The 20,616-nt window shown below is 49.9% G+C and overlaps 1 protein-coding gene across 1 annotated transcript in view; it reads right to left on the bottom strand.

The window, feature by feature from the left end:
- LOC137865115 (syntaxin-binding protein 4-like) overlaps positions 1-20,616 on the bottom strand; it is a 30,514-nt gene that overhangs the window by 2,229 nt on the left and 7,669 nt on the right. Inside the window, exons 5-19 of the mRNA XM_068699910.1 lie at positions 16,792-16,877; positions 15,901-16,021; positions 13,419-13,560; positions 13,120-13,226; positions 12,547-12,700; positions 10,858-10,930; positions 8,602-8,699; positions 6,285-6,381; positions 5,169-5,296; positions 4,469-4,561; positions 3,895-3,960; positions 3,480-3,668; positions 3,049-3,165; positions 1,822-1,871; positions 750-880 (exon numbers count right to left, since the gene is read on the bottom strand). Coding sequence (XP_068556011.1) covers positions 750-880; positions 1,822-1,871; positions 3,049-3,165; positions 3,480-3,668; positions 3,895-3,960; positions 4,469-4,561; positions 5,169-5,296; positions 6,285-6,381; positions 8,602-8,699; positions 10,858-10,930; positions 12,547-12,700; positions 13,120-13,226; positions 13,419-13,560; positions 15,901-16,021; positions 16,792-16,877 — 1,652 coding nt within the window. The remainder of the gene's footprint in view (positions 1-749; positions 881-1,821; positions 1,872-3,048; positions 3,166-3,479; positions 3,669-3,894; positions 3,961-4,468; positions 4,562-5,168; positions 5,297-6,284; positions 6,382-8,601; positions 8,700-10,857; positions 10,931-12,546; positions 12,701-13,119; positions 13,227-13,418; positions 13,561-15,900; positions 16,022-16,791; positions 16,878-20,616) is intronic.

Here is a 20,616-nt window from a genome sequence, read left to right as displayed (position 1 = left end):
TCGTACCTGGATGGTGAATGCAGGTTTGGATCCCCAGTTCAAAGCTATTGAGAAGCTGGATAAGGGCCAGCAAAGGCAGCCCTAGGGCTCATAACCTGCAAGGGGAGCTTGGGGAGGGCTGAGGGAGCCTGGCAAAGGGGAGGCTGAACGGCAGTCTTGCAGCACCCGCTCCTACTTCAAGGGCAATTACAAAGACGTTGGAGCCAAACTCTTGCTGGCAGTGCAGACAATATAACTGGGGGCAACAGCCACAGATCGCACCTTGGGGAGTTCAGACTAGACGTTAGGAAAATCTGTTTCTACATGGAGCATAATGCAGCTCGGGAACACATTATCCAGAGAGGCTGTGGATCTCCATCCTTGGAGGCTGTCAAGATGCGGCTGGCTAAAAACCACTGTAGATCTAATCTAGTGTGGGTGATGGTCCTACAGGGAGCAGATTTGACTACTGTTCTCCAGCAGTCCCTTTCGTCACATTTCTGTGATTCTTTAAAACCATTCCTCTTAGTTTCTCCTGGGTAAATGCCTTTCCTCTGGCCCTTTTGACTCCTTATACCATGAGTCTACTTGTCAGATTCAACTACAAGTCGTATGGGTACATCTCAGCATGAGAGAATTAGGAGGCTCCTTGGGAAGCTTAGCTGGTATAGCAAACAAGTACGGAGGGTGGCGGAAGCTGTAAATAACACTAAGCAAGCATCCTTCAGACTTGCTTGGATTCAGGTTGCTCTAGTTAGTTTAGTGCTTACCGTCCTTGTTGGAGAGGATCGGTGCTAGCAGTTCTTTAGCTTCTGACAGCAAGAGGTCAACAAGATCTGAAGATGGAAGAGATGTATCTGAGACTGCGTCTGTTTTATCCTCTTCTGTTTCACTGTTGACTCTTATAAATATGGAAAGTGCCATCAATACTTCTATCATGGAACGGTCATTGAAAATCCTGGCCAGCTTCTTCTGAAGGATACTCTACGTAAATTCTGTGCATTCAGAGGGGAATTGCATCTCGATCTCACGGCATCACTGAAGAGTCTATTTTAGGCACACTTGCATTGTTGTGTTAGACAGAAATATAAGATACACTATCAAAGTTTTTTGATTGTTTGTTTTTAGAATTTCTATTTCTTTTTAGAATTCTTCAAAAATATTTTTTCTTTCATTATCACAAAAATAACCATCTTGGAAACCTAACCATTAAAAAAAATTGTTTTCCCTTACCATCATTCTTAAAAATCAGCATTTTTTAAGAGTCAAGTCATTATCAACAAGACTGTGACTTTTTAACAAATCAACCAATTTTACAAAAACAAACAAAATACCACCAGAGTTCTCACAACAGAGTTCTGATACAGTTTTCGCAAGTGGTAGGAGATAGTTTGAAGGGGAGTCCAAAATCCTGAACTTTATTTCTGTAACCAGTCATGTAGTTAAGAGTCGTATTAGTTCTTTGCTTACACTATTAGTTTCTTTAACTGCTGACAAACAAGGCCATGGTCCTAAAGCCAAAGACTGACTTCTAGTAGGAAAAGCAGGTGAGTCACAACTCTGCTTCTTTGAAACAGCTTGCTTAGGGGCTCTGCTAACAAGAGCAGCTTAATCAAAGGAGTGCTTCACCTACTCATTCCCCAGAACAGCCTGAAACGGAGGTGAAATGTTCCCAAATACCAATTGACCTGTAGCATCCTGATCATCTTTTCCCAATAGTTTCATTCCCAAAGTGACAGTATTTTTAGAAACTCCAGGCAGGTTATGTGTGAATCACCTTCCCCTGAGAAAGGTCAGGAAAGGAAATGTTCCTGTTTGCAGTTCCCAGAAGCCATCTCCTACCTTTTCTCATCTGGTAAATGACTGGGTGTGCTCAAGACCTTGTGAACGTTCTGCCATAAAAGAAAAAAAAAGGAGGGGAAAAAAAGGTTTCAAACTTGTAGGAATTAATAATTCCTGAGAACAAACCTCATGGATTTTTGCTGCTGATCAGATTTAATATGACAGTAATCAGCTTCTGCTTATTCATTGCCCTTGAAGCGAGTATCTCAAGGCCTTTTGCAACACAGGCAACATGCACAGCCTATGCAAATATACAGACACATCTGAGTTATGCATTTTAATACCAACATTAAAGTATACCAAATGCACCATAAAAATACTCTTCCAAAGAATAGTTTTGCAGGCTACATTTCAGCAGCTCCATGGTTTCTGGATTGTACTTGCACATGTAATGTCTCATAATGGTTAGTGAATGCTCAATCACTACTGAGGGGTGTATAAAAAGAAGACATTTTATCCCAGTAGCCAAAATCCTGTGATGTTTGCCCCGGGGACCAAGCAAAATCCATTTGCAAAGTCCAGCCCCAGACTGCATACACCCCAGTGAACACGCCTAGTGCTGCAGGTCTAGAGGCATTTTAATTCTTCCTTCTTTGAGGCAGGGGGCACAGAATCTACGCTTCCTTTCTCTCCACTGTTTTCTATTGATCTCAAGATCTCCCGGGACAGGTTACCAGCAGCTGTAGCAGATACCAGAATCCTAGTGCTTCCCATGCCAGCCAGTTTACTAACTACATAAGCTTTGTACAGGCAATAAAGTGGAAGAACAGACAATTAAAAGGCTAAAGCAATTCTATATGTAATTTTGCAGGAAATCTAGGTGAGGGGAAAGTGCTGAAAGAGAAAAACTACTCCTTGAGTTCACGTTGGCTGTGCAGAGAAGCAACTGGCCAGCCATACAAAGGGAAGGACAAAATGCACGATTTTGACTGTCGTGTCCAGAGGAGTTCCCGGAGCAGCAAGGAAGGGTCGGTGAGCTGGGGACAGCAGGGCCACAGGGCAAAAGCTGCACCACACTGTTTACATGGCTCATGGGTAAAGGAACATGCATGAGCTTGTTCCCTGGTTTCTCCTAACCAACAGACAGTGCCTTGTTAGCATGAGAAAGAATAAAAATAAATAAATTTCTTGCTTCTGGACCAGGAAATCAGTTGGACTTGCAAAATCCCTGTTAAGGTAAGAGGCCACAATGCTGCCATCAGCACCAGAGGCAGCTGAGTACATCACCTGCACAAACAGGAGCAGTTTCCTATTGCAGATCTCCAGGCGCTTCCGTGAGACTTCTGATTTCCGTAACTGGCCGTCAGCCAGGGACAACTGTCTTTTCAGTTCCAGGATGTCCTCCTAAGACATGGCCAGAGAAGAACAGAAAGGAGATGATGACACTCCAGCATTTGGCTTTTGGAAACATCAACTTATGGCATTTGCTACAAGCAGAAAACCACGGTCCTCTTGGAATGGCTGGTGGTAATCGCACAAATTATAACACATACCCAAAGACTGTGCTGGCCTTGTTGTCATACACGACAAATAACATATATGCTATGGTCATTTTCACCTTTAAATGAAGGAGATAGAACCCCCAGAAGAAGGGTTAGCAGGGTAGGCTTTTTCCCCTCCCACTGGTCTTTTCTTCGCAGACACAGGGGCTGTATTACCTCTATTTCAGCCACATGTTTTGCCTTCTTCCCTGCCAGCTGCATCTTCAGTTCTGCAATTTCGGCTTCCAGCAAGTGGATCACTTCCTCGTAGTCCTGCTCTGCGCTGTGAGCCTGCCTCTGCACAACCTCAGCCATCTGCAGCTTGCTGTGCAGCGTTCGGTTCTCGGAGAGGAAGCCCAGGGCTTTCTGGAAGCAGCGAGAAGTTGCGGTGAATGCACCACGTCCCCCTTGGCCGCCGAGCACCAAACCCACCCCGGCAGCCCCTGTGTCCCAGGGGTGGGTCCCAGCTGGAGGCTGGGACACAGGCAGGAAGAACCCCCACAGCTCAGCCTTTCCAGGTCAGGGACAGCCCGAGGGTGTTGAATTAAAACCAACATCATGAGACACATCCAACAACCAGCTCTGCACTAACCTGGTTCAGCCGCTGAAGCTCATCTTCCATTGACTTCTTACTGTTTTCCACCTCTTTCAGGAGAGCCTAGGGAAAATATTGTCACCAGATTAGAAGCAACAAGCAACAGGACATCCTCTAGAAGATGCCCTGCTCTTTCAGCTCCTACCCCCAGAGCAATACAGATGGCAGCAGCCACGTGTGCTCTTGCCCTGTTGCTGCACTTGGTGGGCTGCGACCTGCATGTGTGCGGGGTCCCTGCTGCACCCAACCACAGTGCTGGCAGCTGTGCAGCCAGGTGCTTCTGTCAGCCATGGGCTTGAATTATTTGCATTATAAGGTGTCACAGCTTTAAATGTACTTCCTCAGTCTCAAAACAAAAAAAAAAAAAAATAGTGGCTGCATACTCTTTAAGTTATAAGCTTTTTTTTGAGCTTGAGAGAAAGCCGGAGGTAAGGAGAGGAGTGGGTGGGAGCCTGCTTGGTGCAGAGGAGACCCCTCAGTAAGGACAGGCCACCCCACAGCCCTCCCATACAACCAGAGAGTGCCAGCAGAAGGCACCAGCTGAGGGGTCTGTGGGGAGGAGAGGCTCCACCTTTAGCCGTCGGACTTCTTGCCGCAGGTCCGTCATCTCCAGCTGCAGCTGCTCCAGCTCCTCGCTGCCGTTGCAGCTGAGCGAGTCGAGGGTCTGTGGGGCAGAAGGCAGCGTTAGCACCACTCGTGTGCTACCAAAACCATGGGGCTAGATCACAGGTGTACTGCTTTCCATACCCAGAATAACTACTAATCTTGGAAAAGGCACTGGCATTTTTAGGATTGGAAGGCACACTGAATAATTCAGCTGAAGGATTCCCTCCCCTCACCCACCAGAATTTCTGCCTCTGATCCCTGACATAGCTGGAATAGCTGTGCTGCAGTGAATTTTCATTTTGAGCCAAGTGAAGTTAGTTGGGATTGATTAATTATGGCTAATTCTCCTGCATCACTCTGAGTGACATAGGCTGTTTCCTTCACATCACCCCATAGGTGGTGGTGTTGCTTTATTATAACAGATGAGTCTTTTACATAATTTCCTATAATAAGAATGATTAAGGGATCCTTCTCCCTTCTTTGTATAACTCAAGAACAACCAGAACATGAGAATATAGCTTTTCCCTTAGAATCCCATGAATTTATGTATCAAGAAAAATAGTGTTCTAAGCGACCCTGCACACCTGCCCCTGCACAGCCCCACAAAAATCTGCTTCCCCCGGGGACGGTGCAGCCAGGGCCACCTGAGAGCCAGCCCAACTCACCGGGGAGTGAAACGCCGACGTGTCCAGCAGAGTGGCCACCTCATGCTGGGTGAAGAGCACAGAGCTGGAATCCAGGCTGGCCTCATCCAGCTCGTCCTGCATCACGTCCCTGAGCGCTTGGAGGAGATCTGCGAGAAAGAAGTGGCTTTTGCAGGGAGGGGAGAGAAAAGCACTGCTTTTGGGGGAGAAAATGCCATAGGTTTGGGGAAATCCCGACCGACAGGCAGAGCAAGTTTAGAGATACCAAAGAATCTTCTCTCAGTTCTTTGATGGTCCCAGCAAGCTTAAGTAAGTTCACTGAATGGTAGAATCACAGAATGCTTTGGGTGGGAAGGGACCTTAAAGCCCATCTGGTTCCAACCCCCTGCCATGGGCAGGGGCACCTCGCAGCAGACCAGGTCGCTCAAAGCCCCATCCAGCCTGGCCTTGGGCACTGCCAGGGATGGGGCAGCCACAGCTCCTCTGGGCAGCCTGGGCCAGTGCCTCACCACCCTCATAAGAAAGAATTTCTTCCTAATACCTAATCTAAATGTACCCTCTTTTACTTTAAAGCCATTGCTCCTACATTGCTGATAACCTTTACCAGACCATTTTTTTTTTTAATAGTGAAAAAATGTCAACTTGAAAAAAAAATTGTACTTCTAAATAACAAAACAAACAAACAAAAGACAACCTCCCCCACATATTTGCAGTTTTCACTGTGGCTCTCAGAGTTCTAAAATTTCGATCCCTAGCGCCATTTCTCTGACCCATGTCACCCACCTGCCTGCTGGCATTTCTCATGTTTTTGACTTAAACCAAACAATCCAAATCAATGGCTTCAGCACTGCAGGGGGGGATTAAATGGACAAGTCTGAACATCAGGATTTGTTCTGTATGGAAGAGAGCCTGGTGCAAGGGGCTGCATGGGACACACGCAGCCTGCACCGAGGACGGGAGGTGTTTGTGACTTGCCCTAACATCGAGGTGGTTGTGACTTTCCCTAACTGCCTGTGAGCAGTGCCCAGCAGGGAGCTTCTGGCCGAGCTGCTGCCTTTCAGCAGGTGCCTCTCTCCCCTCTCAGCCATCAGCAAAGCTGCACAACAGCTCAGAGCCTGCTGGCAGCTGCCTGCTCACCTCCATAGGCCACCGTCCCCTGCGAGTCCGTGGTCAAAGTTTGCCGCAGCTGCCTCTTCTTCTCCTCGGTCACCTCCAAACCGAGGTACTGCAGAACCTGCAGCAGGAACAATGAACGTTTAATAAAAATAATGAAAATAACTGCATGAAAAACACCGCTGGGAAAGCACTGCTATGGAGTAGAAAGCGATGCTTTCTCCTGGAAGCGACTCTGCAGGCATCACCTGCTGGAGGAGCAGGCTTGGGCTGGACTTCTAGGCTCTGCTTTCCCACAGCTGCACAGAAATGCCTGTTCCTAAAGCCAGGGACACGTTCGTGGCCCTCCGAGAACATTTTGTACAGGCGGCAAACAGATTTGCAGCTATTACAAATGGGCAGGAGCTTTATCAAAGCCTGTGGAGCTGCAGCAATGCTCAGCTGCCAGGAGCTCGGCCTCTCTTCTTTCTGCCCAGGAACCGTGCTTGGGACCGAGCAGATAAAAGCTGTTCACGGGGTATTTCCTGCGGCAATGGGAGACATTCCAACATTTTGTCTCTCACTGCACCTTTTGCTCCCTTACTATGCATGATGCGCTGACTTCTGATACGTATCAGCTCAGCCCCTGGGGGCCGCACAGAAGTGGCTAAACCTGTGCAAACGCCACTTGGTGCCGGCGGCAGCAAGGAAAAGGCTTTAAAAGACAACGTCAGGCTCTGCAGAGAACCTGGGAACGGGCCAAAGCTAAAGGTAGAGCTCTTTCTGTCAGCTGCTGCAGGCTGTGACCGCAGCTCCCCCTCGCAGGGGTCCCCCCTGTGTGTCGCCCCCGACCCAGGCCCACAGTGGGGAAGGGAAGGGAAGGGAAGGGAAGGGAAGGGAAGGGAAGGGAAGGGAAGGGAAGGGAAGGGAAGGGAAGGGAAGGGAAGGGAAGGGAAGGGAAGGGAAGGGAAGGGAAGGGAAGGGAAGGGAAGGGAAGGGAAGGGAAGGGAAGGGAAGGGAAGGGAAGGGAAGGGAAGGGAAGGGAAGGGAAGGGAAGGGAAGGGAAGGGAAGGGAAGGGAAGGGAAGGGAAGGGAAGGGAAAGGAGCCGCCGCAGGGTGGCAGCAGATGCCCGCCTGTGCCCAGCACCGGGCCGTGGCCGTGCCCCCGCTCCCCCAAAGCCGGCAGCACCCCGGGGTGGGGGTACCCCACGCACCCCACAGCCAGAGCGGGGAGCGCGGCCCCCTGCGGGCTCTCTGCCTTTCACAGGGGCTTTGGGTGAGCAAGTGGGCAGCTCTGCGCCTGCCCTCGGATGGTGCCCTCGTACTGCGTTTTCCTCCAAAAGCTGGCAGCCCTGCCTGGAGCCCGGCACTGCGGCCACCCCCGGGAGCCTTCGGCCTCTCCTCTGCCCGAGGTCACCCAGCAGTGAGAGCAGAGCCGGGGGCTGGGGGGCTGCTGCCCCCCCAAAGCTCCCCGCATACACGGTGCAGCCCCTGGGGCTTCTGAGCTGCCTGCAGCACCCAGAGGTGGCCGAGGGGAGCTGTGACTCCCCCAGACGCCCCTCGATGCCACGATGGGGATGTTTCACTCCACCCTGTTCTCCCTCTGGAGTTCCTGAGGCTGGACACATCTTCCAGCAAACTCAGCTGAGACTCGGTGATAAACACAGCTTGGGCTCAGCTGCGATGCCTCTGTCTCAGTGATTAGATGCAGTAACTGCAGTGTGTGAGCAGCGGGATGCCAGGAGGGAAATCAGCACTCAGGGCACTGCACAAGGAGTCCCTGCTGCCCCCAGTACGCCCGGCTGGCCTCGTGGCGAGGAACTTGGCAGCTGCAGGCCCTGCTCCGTGTAGGGCACCGTGCTCAAATTAGAGCACCGAGCAAGTGCAGTAGCTTTATTCAGCCAGGCTGATTCCCTTGGACTATTTCTATTCAGTTTTGCACTTTGTAATCCCTCCGGAAAGCAAGTGACCCAGTGACCCCAATGCTAATACCTGGCGCTGCCCTCCCACGCTCCAGTGAGCCACTGGGGCAAGTGGAAAGGTCTCGACCTGCTCCTGGCTCAGGCCTCCAGCGGGACCCAGCACCCCGGGCTGCCTGCGGGTGCTGCTCCACCAGTGAGACCCCCGGGGGTCTCTTTGTGGGGGCACAGCCACAGCAGGGGCAGTCACAACCCAACAGACAGCCACCCCTGCTGGCACACAGCCCCCCAGGTCCTTCATCTGGTGGACACACTGCACGTTGCTCCCCAGTGCCCTCCTCCTGGCCTTCCTTGTTGGCCCCACAGCTCTTCCACGGCAAAAACAAGGCGAGGAGACCGCTGGGGGAGCACCCTGAGGGGGGGAAGGAGAAGAGGCCACTCACCAGGTCCAGCTTGCCGTCCTTGAGGCGGATGTGGGGGTCCAGCGCTACTCTGGGCTTGGTGCCTGCAGCCACCCCCTGGCTGGGGGCCGAAGTGGGCGCTGAAAAGCCAGGAGGAAATGTTAATGGAAGAGTACTTGGGTAAAGGAAAGAGGGCAATTTGGGGCAGAATATATCTGCATCAAATACATTTCTGTGCAACAGAGCAAAATCAAAGAGCAGGATTTTTTTAAATCCGCGCCTGGAAGCCCAAAGCAGGCCACCACGGAAAAGACTGGACACTGGGGGAATGACAAACCCATGCTGAAACTGGGCTTCCTCCTGGCTTAAAATGGGGAGTTTCTCCTGGGGACCTAGGAATGCCAAAAGGCCACTGTGGAAATTTCCAGTCAAGTTTTTTGGGGTCTTGGGGTCTGTACTTAAGGTGATCTATTTAAAAGAAAACATAAATCTGCTTCTATCCTGTCTACTTTAATTGATTGAGCAAAACTGGAAGCCAAGTAGCAACATCTTATAAAATACAGCCTTGGCCTTTCACAACACCCGTGGAATAGAGAACTGAAGCATTAAGAGCAATGTGGAAAAACAGTGGTGCAAGACTTCTTCCCTCCCTGAGACTGTGAAAAGCCTTGAACCCTTTTCCCCAGCTGTTGGGGCAGATTATTGGGGTAGGAGCTGCATGCACTGCGAGGCACACAGGCAACCTGCAACAAGCACAGCTGCAAGGTTTTGGTGAGGGGAGGAAGGGCAGCTGCTGCATGGGCTGGAGGCTGTTACAAGAGGGGAAGAACCAGGTGCTGACAGCTGGCTCCTCCTTGCTGTCGCTGCCCTCAGAGCTCGGTGGTGCAAAGTGCAAATCCCACTGCCATGCCCTGGTGCTTGTGGTCCTCCACCCCTGGAGGAAACCCGCAATTAAGTCACGTCCATAACAAACCGTGCCATGCCCTGGGAAAAGGGCTGGCTCTGGAGGTACGGGAAGGCTCCGCTCACCCAGCAGCCACCAGCCCAGCACAATCCCTCCCTCTTTGTGCCAGTGGCACAGGACTGGCCCAAGGATCAACTCCTTTCCCCTGCTTGGGTTCTGCTCTACAGCCTGGGAACCCCAGTCCTGCTGAATGAGCCCGCCTCTGGCCCACCCCAGCACCTCTCACCCTCCTTGGCCGCCGGGCAGGAGCACGGCGAGCAGCAGTGAGGTGCTGCAGACACGTAATCCTCCTAATCCTGGCATTCATCCGCTCTGCTAATGCCAGCAGCTGGGAAGCAGGAAGAGGTAATAAATGGGGCTGCTGGATTGGCCACCAACACTTCGCTCCCCACGTTCAAGGGCAGAGCTGTTACCCTTCAGTGCATGGCTAATCAGGATTAGATCCACGAGGCTCTGCTGTCAGCTCTGGGCACGCAGATATCCAGGGCATCCGCCGGGCACCCACCGACAGGCAGTCCCTGGCCCAGGCTCCAAGCCTGGCTGCTGCTCTTTCAAAGCCGGCTGTCTGCTTTCATGGATGACAACACCGACACAAAGCCTCCCCAGCATCTCACATTAAAACAACAACCAAAAAAAAGTGTAATAAAATCCCTCAGCTAAGTCAGGAAGCAATTAGATCATTGCTATATTGCCTCAGTGGCCCAGGGCCCATCACTGGGTGCTCTGGCTGTCTGTCGGTGGTGGCCACCTAAAAGCCTCCCTGAAACCAAGGCTTGCTGGGGACTCACTGACATGGTAAGGAAGATCCTCCAGGCAGAAGCAATGACATCTATAAACAATTTTCCAGTTTGAACAACTGAGAACAACCTTAATGCCTGTACAATGCCCAGGGCTGCCATGCACAGTACAACCATCAGGAACTCACTTTTTTCCATACTGTGTCTCCAAGGGCCCCTCATTCCCAGCAGATGGGAACATTACGTGCAAGGAGACCTGCTGGATGTAAGTCTCACTGGATCTTTGCAGTGGACAAAGATGCTGCTGCAAATGAACTACACACTGAGCATGGAAAAAGTGTTGTTTCCTATTTCCAGTCCTCCAAATACCTTAGTAAAGAATTTTGCTATTATGGACAAACCAACATGGACATAGTTATTACCTGTTGAGTAAACCACCTTCCCTCTTTCCCAGTGGGATGAATGTCATAATCACACCATTAGATTCCACCAAAGTGGTATAAATACTGATCAAAATTAATTTCAGCATCCTCAGCACTGAGGAGCCAAGGCTGTGTTGGCTGCCTATACAGACAGAACCACTAGCAGGACTCTTACCTGAGACAGTAAGCTCTGGTGGGCAAATGTCTGGTGACAAAGAAGGCACAGGAAAATGATTTTCATGTCTATTCTAGAAAAAGAAGACAAAAGGGCACAGAATCTAAGCAGAAACTGTTGGTGTAAATATAGAGCAGAGCACAGGAGATCAGGAGAGAGCAACCCAACTGGCCTGCAGGAAGCAAGAGCACCCCGTGTCCCCATCCTGGCTCAGGGACAGGTCAAAAGAGGCTCTCAAGGGACTTCCCGCAGCTCTGGGTGCAGGTCTGTCCCTGAGCCAGCTCCAGATATCTGGCAGACAGAAAACCTGAGTTCATTGTTACTTTGAGAGTGCGGGTGAGTTTGACTTGGTGAGCTGTATCTGTAGAGGTCCTCTCTAAACCTCTGTGTCCAAAACACCAGTGAGTTCCTGGTTCTGACCATGGCCTGTTGAATTATTTACCGAAAACACCTCATTATCAGAATGAGAATGACTGGAAGCAGAGATGGGTGCCCACCCTTTCTTAAGTACCAGGTCATGGGCTGAAGCACAAGTAAAAGGGGAAAAGGGTCACAGTGTAGATAAGCTGAGCACACTGAGACAGTGTGTCCATAGTTGGAATCTCAGAAAGAGATTGCTGATGCTGAGGACAGTCGGGTGGGTAACATGGGAACCTAAACATGCTTTCTCTAATGTGGAGCCCTGACCTCAATAGAAGTTCAATTTTTCAACAACAACGTGAGGAAAGGAAAAATTTAATTCCAGTCACCTGTGTGATTTCGTATAGGTACACAGCACTACACAAACACACCTTTCTGCTGGATGATGAACAATCTCTCCATACTACTCGCATATACATGTATATGAGTAGCCTATGTATGTATAGGCTAAGGCTGACTTTCATAAACATGTCTGCAGCCTGGCACACCCAAAGGCAACATTTATTTGCCATTCCTGCAAGTCAGTGTCTACACAGGGTCTGGAAAGAAAAACCTTTTTTGGAATGATGCTTGTACAAAAGCAAACTCCATCCAGCCTGATCCTATGGAAGCTTATGGGGAAAAGGGCAGAACACACACCAGGCATTGCAGCAATCCAGGAAAGGAATGACAAAGGCACGAAACCCGATCACAGGCCTAAATTATTGTGGGAGTTGTGTGGTTAAATCCTGTCTCACCACGCACAGCTCAAGCCCTCGCCTCTGCAAACACAACATGGAGCTAGGCTACACAGGAAGAATGAGCCTGTCTTATCATTAGGCTGCTGAGGAGCAGACACGGGCTGCTCAGGAATGCTGTGGATTCATCCTCATCAGAGGTCTTTAAGAACAAAGAGTCATTCCTGCCTTTGGGTAGGAGACTAGATCAAACCGACTCCTGCGATCCCTTCCAGCCCTGTGGCTGTGTTGAATGAGATGCAGGTTGCTATCCACAGATTATTTTTTTTAACCTGAAACGTCTGAATGCAGGCCCTGGAGATGAAACTCCTGTCATTTAGCTCCACCGATTCTTCGCTGTCTCAAACCCAAGATAGAAAAAACAGTATTTCAGATTTAAAACACCTGGCTGTAAAATGAGGTGACATTCATCAACATTGCAGACTTTCCACAGCCTAGAAAGACTACTACAGGGTCCCTAAAAAAGAGTTTTCTGATCAAAGAGAGATCACAGGACTGATGTCTGTGGTCTTAGTCATGAATTTCAGCCTACCTCTGGGGACCTCACGTGGACCTTCAGTCTGCAGGAACTCAGACCATTTCCCACAGCCTTTGGCGGTGGCGACGGGATGTTGTTATGAACTGACAGTCCGGGATGTAACCGTCCCCGTCCAGGAATAAAGGCCACTTCTGTGTTTCCCTCGTGTCTTAAATGAACAATAAATACAGGACATTTGATTAACCAAGAAAGTATAACTTAAATTTGCAAAATGTTCATTCCCACGGTTCTTTCTCCAGGACAATCTCACTTAAGGCCATGGAACCTGCACCAGCATGGCTGGATCACCACCAGCCGGGTTGCTTGTTTGGACTTCAGCTCTTTTGTGGAACTCTGGTAAACAGTGATAGCGGACGTATGTGAGGACCAGAACAATGTGAAGGTCTTCATTACGCTTCAGGATGATCCAGGCATTCAATATTTCTTCGTATCACAGCCATCTCAAAGTGCCATTCAAAACTAACATGCCTCACGCCTCCTGAAGCCAAACTTTGGTATGACACAAAGGGTTTCTGCCTAAGATTCAACATCACTGTGATGATGACAGGAAATACACTACACGCCTACCTGAATTTGGCTTTTGTAATGATTTTTCTGGCCTCTTCAAGTGTGCTGCCCACCAGGGAATCTCTATTGATAGCAATTAGTTGGTCACCAGGTCGGAGCCGGCCATCCTAAACAAAGAGGGAGAAAGTCAGAGCACTGGAAATGAATATCCCTCTGCCCTACACCTTCTGCAACAAAAATCTTTGTTAGCCCATATAATGCATTATTCATCTATTCTTAGAAAAGCTGCTTCAGAAGAGCTACAACTTCTAGGAGAAGTCCCCATTGCAAAGTCATTGGGGGTTTCTCCACTGACTTACCTTGTAACAGTCACCGTCTGGCATAAGCTCTTGAATGTAAACCATGGGACCATCAGGTCTGTTGGATCCACCACTGATTGTCAGCCCTAAGCCAGAGGACTTTGCTATAGAAATGCTCTGGATTCCTGATTCAGTGGAGTAGCTGCAAGGGAGAGACGTTAGCAGGTGACTCGAGGTGACCTGGTTTATTTTCCCATGTCTCTGAGCAATCTCTCCCTGATTTTCTTTCCCTGTATGATCTTCCTAATTTCTCCTAGTCTTTTTTGCCTCTGCATATCTTCTTCCACCCAACCTGTGAAGGAGGAAGGGAGGACTACAGTTTCTTAGCAGACATTATTTGTCATTGGGAAGATAATTGACTTGCTTAATCCCAAATGTTGGGGAATACTTGTTTTCATTTAGGAAATAAGAAAGAAGAAACTAAAGTCTTAGCTAGTATATATTTGGCATCCTTGTCTCTACAACAAAAGGAAAAAAAAGGGCTGATGTAGTTATTCCAAACCCAGCCTAAATCACCAGAGAGCAATTTACAGATTGGTCAACTATTAAATAGCCAATAGCAAAAGTCAAAGTGAAGCTCAGGGTACGCAGCTGACTTTTCATCTCAACCAGGGTTTGGACTCAAAACATTGCAAAATGTCCTGAGAATCAAGCCTGTAAACTTCCTTATAACAATAACTACCACACTGAGATCTACTTTTATGGCAGTGGCACAAATGCCTCACCCAGCCAAGGCCGTGCTAAGAATGGGGCAAGAGCGAGGAAATCGGAGCCTGCCCCAAGGAGCTGCCTGCTGAGCAGGACCCAGCAGGGCACTGAGATGGTGACAGCTCACGACTCTGCACGGGGAGGGGAAGCTGGCACTTACAGGAAGAGTTTGTGGGCACCGGGATTTTACTGACACCCTGCGGACTGGGGGAGTGACTGGGCGGTACCACACCAGGGAGCCTTTGGGAAGGATTCGGTTGTGTCTGAAGGTCATTAAGCCTTTTCTTTGTTATGAGCCGGGAGCAGGTGGCATCTCTCCTTTTCAGTTTATCTCCACAGCAGCCACTCACCAAGCGATCTGTGGTTTCTGGTCCTCTGTGTGTCAGCTGGTAGCTTCAGACACAAAGATATTCCTGGGCGTTGCTGGCACAGAGCTGCCCCGTGCTGCTCAGCAGTGCCATCCCCAGTGCTCAGCACCCCAGCGAAAGAGCAGTGTGCTGCCCGTGCCCTGCCACACCGACAGCAGGCCACGCATTTATGCACCGTGCGTCCTAGGCTTATTAAAAAACAGAAATACGGACCCCCCCGGAGGGGGTTAACCATGGAGCGAGGATGCCTGGTTTATCCAAACCAGCTGCCAAGGAGATGAGCTGGCCTCTCCTCCGTAAGGGTCTCTCACTCTGTGCAAGCAGCTTAAACCTCTGGTGCCAAATATTTGTCCTTTGCAAATCCCTAATAAAGAGCTGATATTTAGCAAGAGGATTTACTGGTTCTGCAGTGAGGCCTGATTCTTTTTAGCAGAGCCTTGGCTTGTTTACACTGGCAAAGGAAGAGAAGCTGTGGGCCCAGGGGATGAATGGTCCCAGCTCCAGCGCCGTTAACACCCTTCACGTCGTCCCTCTTGCAAAGGGCAACCCCGCGCACCCTGGAGATGAGACTCTGTGGAAAACAAGCTCTGCCTGCCCAAACCTCTGACCCTGCGAAATATGAAAGGGCTGGATGACCACATGAAAACACATGCTTCATGAGCCATGGTGTCTGCAGGCAGCCACGGCTCACACCAACGCAAAGGGCATCGGGAAACGTGCTCCTGAGTCACCTTCTGGTGGCACCAGTGACCTCGCAAAGGCACCCAGCTCATGGTGTGGTCTGTGGAGGTGGGGGGGCACCCTCCTTGCAGCTGGTGGCATAAAGCCATGTTGCAGAGGGCAGGGAGAGGAGCAGCTACGTGGCTGACCACCACCCACACACACCGACTGTCCCAGAGGGGGAGATTTCAGCTCTTGGGGGGGGGCTTATCCATCACACCAAACTGCTGCTGTGATGAGGACACACAGGGGACACTCTGGAGCGGACATATTAACAGTGAGCCATTGTGGTGATGCCATGGTATAGAAGAGGTAAGGATGATCAAAGCAGTCCTTCAGACCAGTATTCACTGTTTTTCTCCCTAAGACAGTGTTAAGACATTTGGTGACATCTTCCTAACAGACCAGTGGTCTGGAACACCTCGCTTTTTGCCACACACACAAACTCCTTAAAGAGGACATGTTTTAGAGGGGCACCCCTGCTTTATGAAGAGCAAAAATTCAGAAGCCAAGCACAGAAAGGGCCCAACAATTGGCTAGTGGCTGCTCACCAAACCTGGTGGATACAAGCCTTTGACAAAGCGCGACAGGCAGCTTGCCTTGCTGGCTGCTGAGGGCAGGTCTCAGCAGTTCCTGGGGCACGACACCACAGCACAAGGGGGCCCGTCCGACACGGCTGTACGTACTGCGTGTGGGGCGTGTGCGCTGGGTTGCCTATGAAGGGGCCATGGGAGCTGGCCGGGCTCAGCAGCAGTGGGCTCTGGGAGCGCGAGGAGGAGCCTGAGGATGTGCTTTCCAGGTATCGACCTGAACAGCAAAGTCAGAGTCAGTCCAGAGAGCATGCACACCCCAGCACCACCCTCCCGCTCTGCTCTGCCATCAACAGCTGACACCAGCTTCCTAGCTATTTTGGGAAAAATCATGTGGAAAAGGCATCAGCATGTAATTCGTGGAGAGGACACCATCAGCATCCTCAGCACCCGTCCAGCATGAGATTACCACCCCTCTGCCAGCCCGAAGTATCTCTGCAATGGGGGAAGGGCTGGCAGCTTTCTGGGATGCCGACCCAGAGAGACACCTTCTTTCCCCATGCACAGGTGCTTTGGCATTCTGGTATCTGGCTTAGTTTAACCTTGCTGTGTCTCACTAAGAATTTCCCTTTTGTCAATGAAGATAATGATAATCAAATGAACGATAGCTGAAATGCTTTGAAATGCTCTGTAGAAAGCTGCATCTGCAGAGATGGGTATTGCTGGAAGCCCTGCATGTTAAAGTGGAGTCTGGGTATCTGGAAGTCTGTTCTGGCCCCAGCTCAATTCTCCCTAAATTCCCCAGGTGGATGCTGGCTCACTGCCTCGCTCTGCGCAGGCACTGCCAGCCGTGCTGGCTGCTCCACGCCTGGAAATGCACTCAATGCTTTCAGTAAAGAGCAGGACATTGCTTCCTTCAACCCAAACCAAATTAAATCAAATCAGAACTCCTTCAAAATAACAATAGGATAAAGAAAACTCTCTTGGCAGTGGGATAAAGGGCGTTTCGGTTTTCCCCAAGCACCACCACCAGTGACCAGTACTCACTGCTGCCATGCAGGACTGGTGAGCTCCGTGCAGAGCCGGTGTTGCTCTGGGAGCCAAACTTCTCCAGCAGCTCTGAGAACTCTCTCCTGGAAAGGAAAACACGGGATGGTCAGCAGCTGCTGCTCAAAACCATTCCCCACCCTGCTGTGACAGCAGCGCCCTGATGGCTGTGACTTATTACTGAGTCTGTAGGGCTGGCTCCCTCCAGCAATGGGGAGCAGACAGGAGCTTTCTCACGCCTGAACCCTGCAATCTCAACAGGTTGTGCAAGGCTTAAGGTCCATGATCAATCTTGTGACTGAGGATGCTGAACCAGCAGAGACATGCTAAGTTTACAGATACCGAGAGCAGAGGGGCTTCTTAGTAAATTCAAGTACAGGGAGGAGTCACAGAATCACAGAATATCTCAAATTGGAACGGACACACAAGGATCATTGAGTCCAACTGCTGGACTCCACACAGGACCACCTGAAAAAAACAAACCCGATGTCTGACAGCACTGTCCAAACGCTTCTTGAACTCCAGCAGCTCAGTGCCATGACCACATCCCTGGGGAGCCTGTGCCAGTGCCTGACCCCCTCTGGGTGCAGAACCTTTCCCTGACCCCCATCCTGACCCTCCCCTGTCCCAGCTCCATGCCGTCCCCTCAGGTCCTGTCGCTGTCCCCAGAGAGCAGAGCTCAGCGCCTGCCCCTCCGCTCCCCTGTGAGGGAGCTGCAGGCCGCCATGAGGCCTCCCCTCGGCCTGCTCTGCTCTGGGCTGAGCAAGCCCAGGGACCTCAGCTGCTCCTCATATGCCTTCCTCTCTAGACTCTTCACCATCTTTGTAGCCCACATTTGCTCAGTCTCTAACAATTTTATGTACATTATGTAATGTGGTGCCCAAACCTGCATTCAGGACTCAAAGGGAGGCCACACCAGCACAGAAGAGAGTGGGAACGGTGGCCCACAAAAGTTTAGCATTATCCCTCTGTCTTGATGTAACCCCCCTGCTTCATATATTACCTCACGGCAAAGGAGCCACATCCACAACATCTGGAAGCTGCTGTGATGCTTAGGAGCTTTCATTAATGCCTTGCTCCCAGGCTGAGTTTGATTACCGTGTAACAACCCGGAGGTGTTTAGTCCTCCCTAAGCCGTAATCACTAGCACACAAGAGGTGTTGCTTCACGACCTTCCTCACCAAGTGAAACACGCTGAGTTCTTAAGCCATTAAGAACCACCATTAGCCATGTTTACCAGCTCCTGCATCATTTCTGTAATCCTTCTTTGAGCTGCTGTGAGCCTCTCACATCCGTTTGGATGAGGAGGCACGGAAAGGGGATGCCACGGTCAAGCACCAGCCTCACGCGCCCATCCCTGCCATGCTGGCTCTTTGGGCAATGCAGCTACCACTCCTCTGCGTATGTGCAGCCCTCTCCCTTCATAACCCAATGCTTCCAAATCAAGCCAACCTTCAGGCAGAGAAGTCCCAGGGATGACTAATTTCTTACAGGTGTCATTACGGGAGAGACCCTGAAATTGCTGCTTCTCTGGCAGCGGCAGCATTAGCTGTCCACTTTGAAGGCAGGCGGGAATTCCCATGGGAAGGTGCCCTGTGAATGCCACAGCCACATGAAAAGCCTGGCTATGAGGGCTAGCTCTCACGCTTGACAGTCGGTCAAGCCCAAGACAAACCTGCAGGAAACCAGCCGCAGCAGTTTCCTCACTGAGGAGTCTGCTACTGCACACCAGCAGACATTGTGTCATCTGCATACTTTACTGGGACAGATGTTATATATTATTGGCTAGATTAGAGTCAACAATATTAAATGATGAGTGAATCATCAGCTCCTTGGGTTCCTGCTGGAAGTGCTCTCAGTAATTTACCTCTTCCCATTTGCAACCAGCTCATTAACTAACTTCAAAGAATTATGCCTGTCTTATCTAATATTGCCATCAAATGTATGCCTTATTCATTCGATTTAATGCTAATTTTAAATCCAAGTATCACACAACACTTAGTGGAATGCCTTGGTGAATCCAAATATTTTGCATTGACATTGTTGTCTCTATCAACTAAACCTATGTCCTTAAAAAAAGACAACAGCTTTGTTCAAAAACCCCACCATCTACAAAGATATTCCAGCTGACAGCTTCATAGCACTAGACACTGGAATATGTCTGAGCACTGGAAAAAAATGAAGCTTAGAAAGATCCCATAGCAATAGGACGCAGTTTCCTGTCCCATGGTTTCCTTGGGTTAAGACTTGGATGGCTCAGCAGAGTTTTCCTAATTTGCCAGTGAAATTTCTACAGGTCATTCAGACTCCCATTTCACTGGTAACTCACGTGGTGATGGAGTTATCCCTCCATGACCTATTGCAATGGCAGGGCTGACTTGCTGGAAGCTAATACGTTATTTCCAGTGATTACCTAGCCATCCGCAGCTGGGTTTTTGTTTTGGGCTGGGTGTTTCTGTGGTCATCTATTGTTACATTTTCCATAGATAATAATTCGTCAGAGCATGGAACAGGTTGTGAACTTAAAACAATGGCTGAAAAATTCTTAGTCAATGCAAATGCAACTAGTCCAGCAGCTCCTGTGTTCTTTAGCCCTGCTAAACAATGCAGCCCCAATCACCAACCCATGCTGTCAAACCTTTTGCTACAAGCAAGGGCAGGCAAGGCTTGGGCATTCTTTGTTGTTGTTTATTTTGAGTTGTTAAGGTCATCCACAAAGCGAGGCGGCGTTCATCATTGTTTGCTGCACACCGCGACTGCTCGGCGAGGGACAGGTGATGACCTGCGTCACACGCTGCCCTTCTGGCTCCTGCTTTGTTGGTCAATACTGCAAGCAACAATTCCACCGAGGACATAAACACATGACTAACTTGAAGCTTATCCCAGCAGCAAGCAAGACACTTTCTGGTGTGAATCTCCCAAGAATTAATTTTGTGCTCAGTGTTGTATTTGAAGGAATTTGCGAATGGGCAGATGATGCCCAAACATTACTGATTAATGAACAAGTGCACTGGAAGAATGCTAACAAGCTTTGCTTTGTGCTTTCAGACGCTAAGACACTTCAGAAGTCATCTTTAATATTTAAAATTTGTCCCTTATTAAAATATTCTGAATTCTCAAGTCTCTACAGGTCTAAAATGCCCAGCTTTATTTCAAAAAAAAAAAAAAAAAAAAAAAGTAATGGGGCTGTATAAGGCAGAAAGTTCATCTTGACAATCCCTTCTCCAGCTCTTTTTCATTAAAATAAAGCAGTGCGAGGGCTGGAGCATCCCTGCAGCAGAGCTCAGCCCTGCGGTGTGGGGTCAGATAATGGGGCTTGCCAGCAGTAGCCAGCTGCGGCCGACTTTGCTACAGATTAAGCAGTAGGAGGGGGTCAATCTTCCTGCAGAATATTGTTGTTTTATCTCATAATACCTTTTTGTCCTGCCCTTTTGTTCTTGGGAGAACAAAGGGCGAGTCTGACATCAAAGGTTATGCGACAGCACCGCGTCTGGAAACCTCAGCCCTGCACCGCGGCTGGGGAGAGAGGAGCCTGTGACACCGGGTGAATTAATAGCGTGCCTCAATAAACAAAGCCTGCAGGGCAGCGGGAACCCCGAACCCCAACCACTGCAAGCCTGATGCAAGCAGCAAGCGTGGCAGAGGCAGATTTTCTCACACCCAGCCCACAGCAGATGCATCGTTTACAGCTCCTGGGTGGGCGACACTCCACAGTGGTGGCCGCAGGCACGGAGCCTGAGCCCATCCCTCCTCTGCACCCCAACACCGCTGCTGGGACGGACTTTGCCGTAAATGCCTGGGAAGCAGCAACCTGCACACGTGCAC

Source organism: Anas acuta, chromosome 15, assembly GCF_963932015.1.
Source record: "Anas acuta chromosome 15, bAnaAcu1.1, whole genome shotgun sequence".
Lineage (NCBI taxonomy): Eukaryota > Metazoa > Chordata > Aves > Anseriformes > Anatidae > Anas > Anas acuta.
This window is presented reverse-complemented; position numbering and strand designations above follow the sequence as displayed.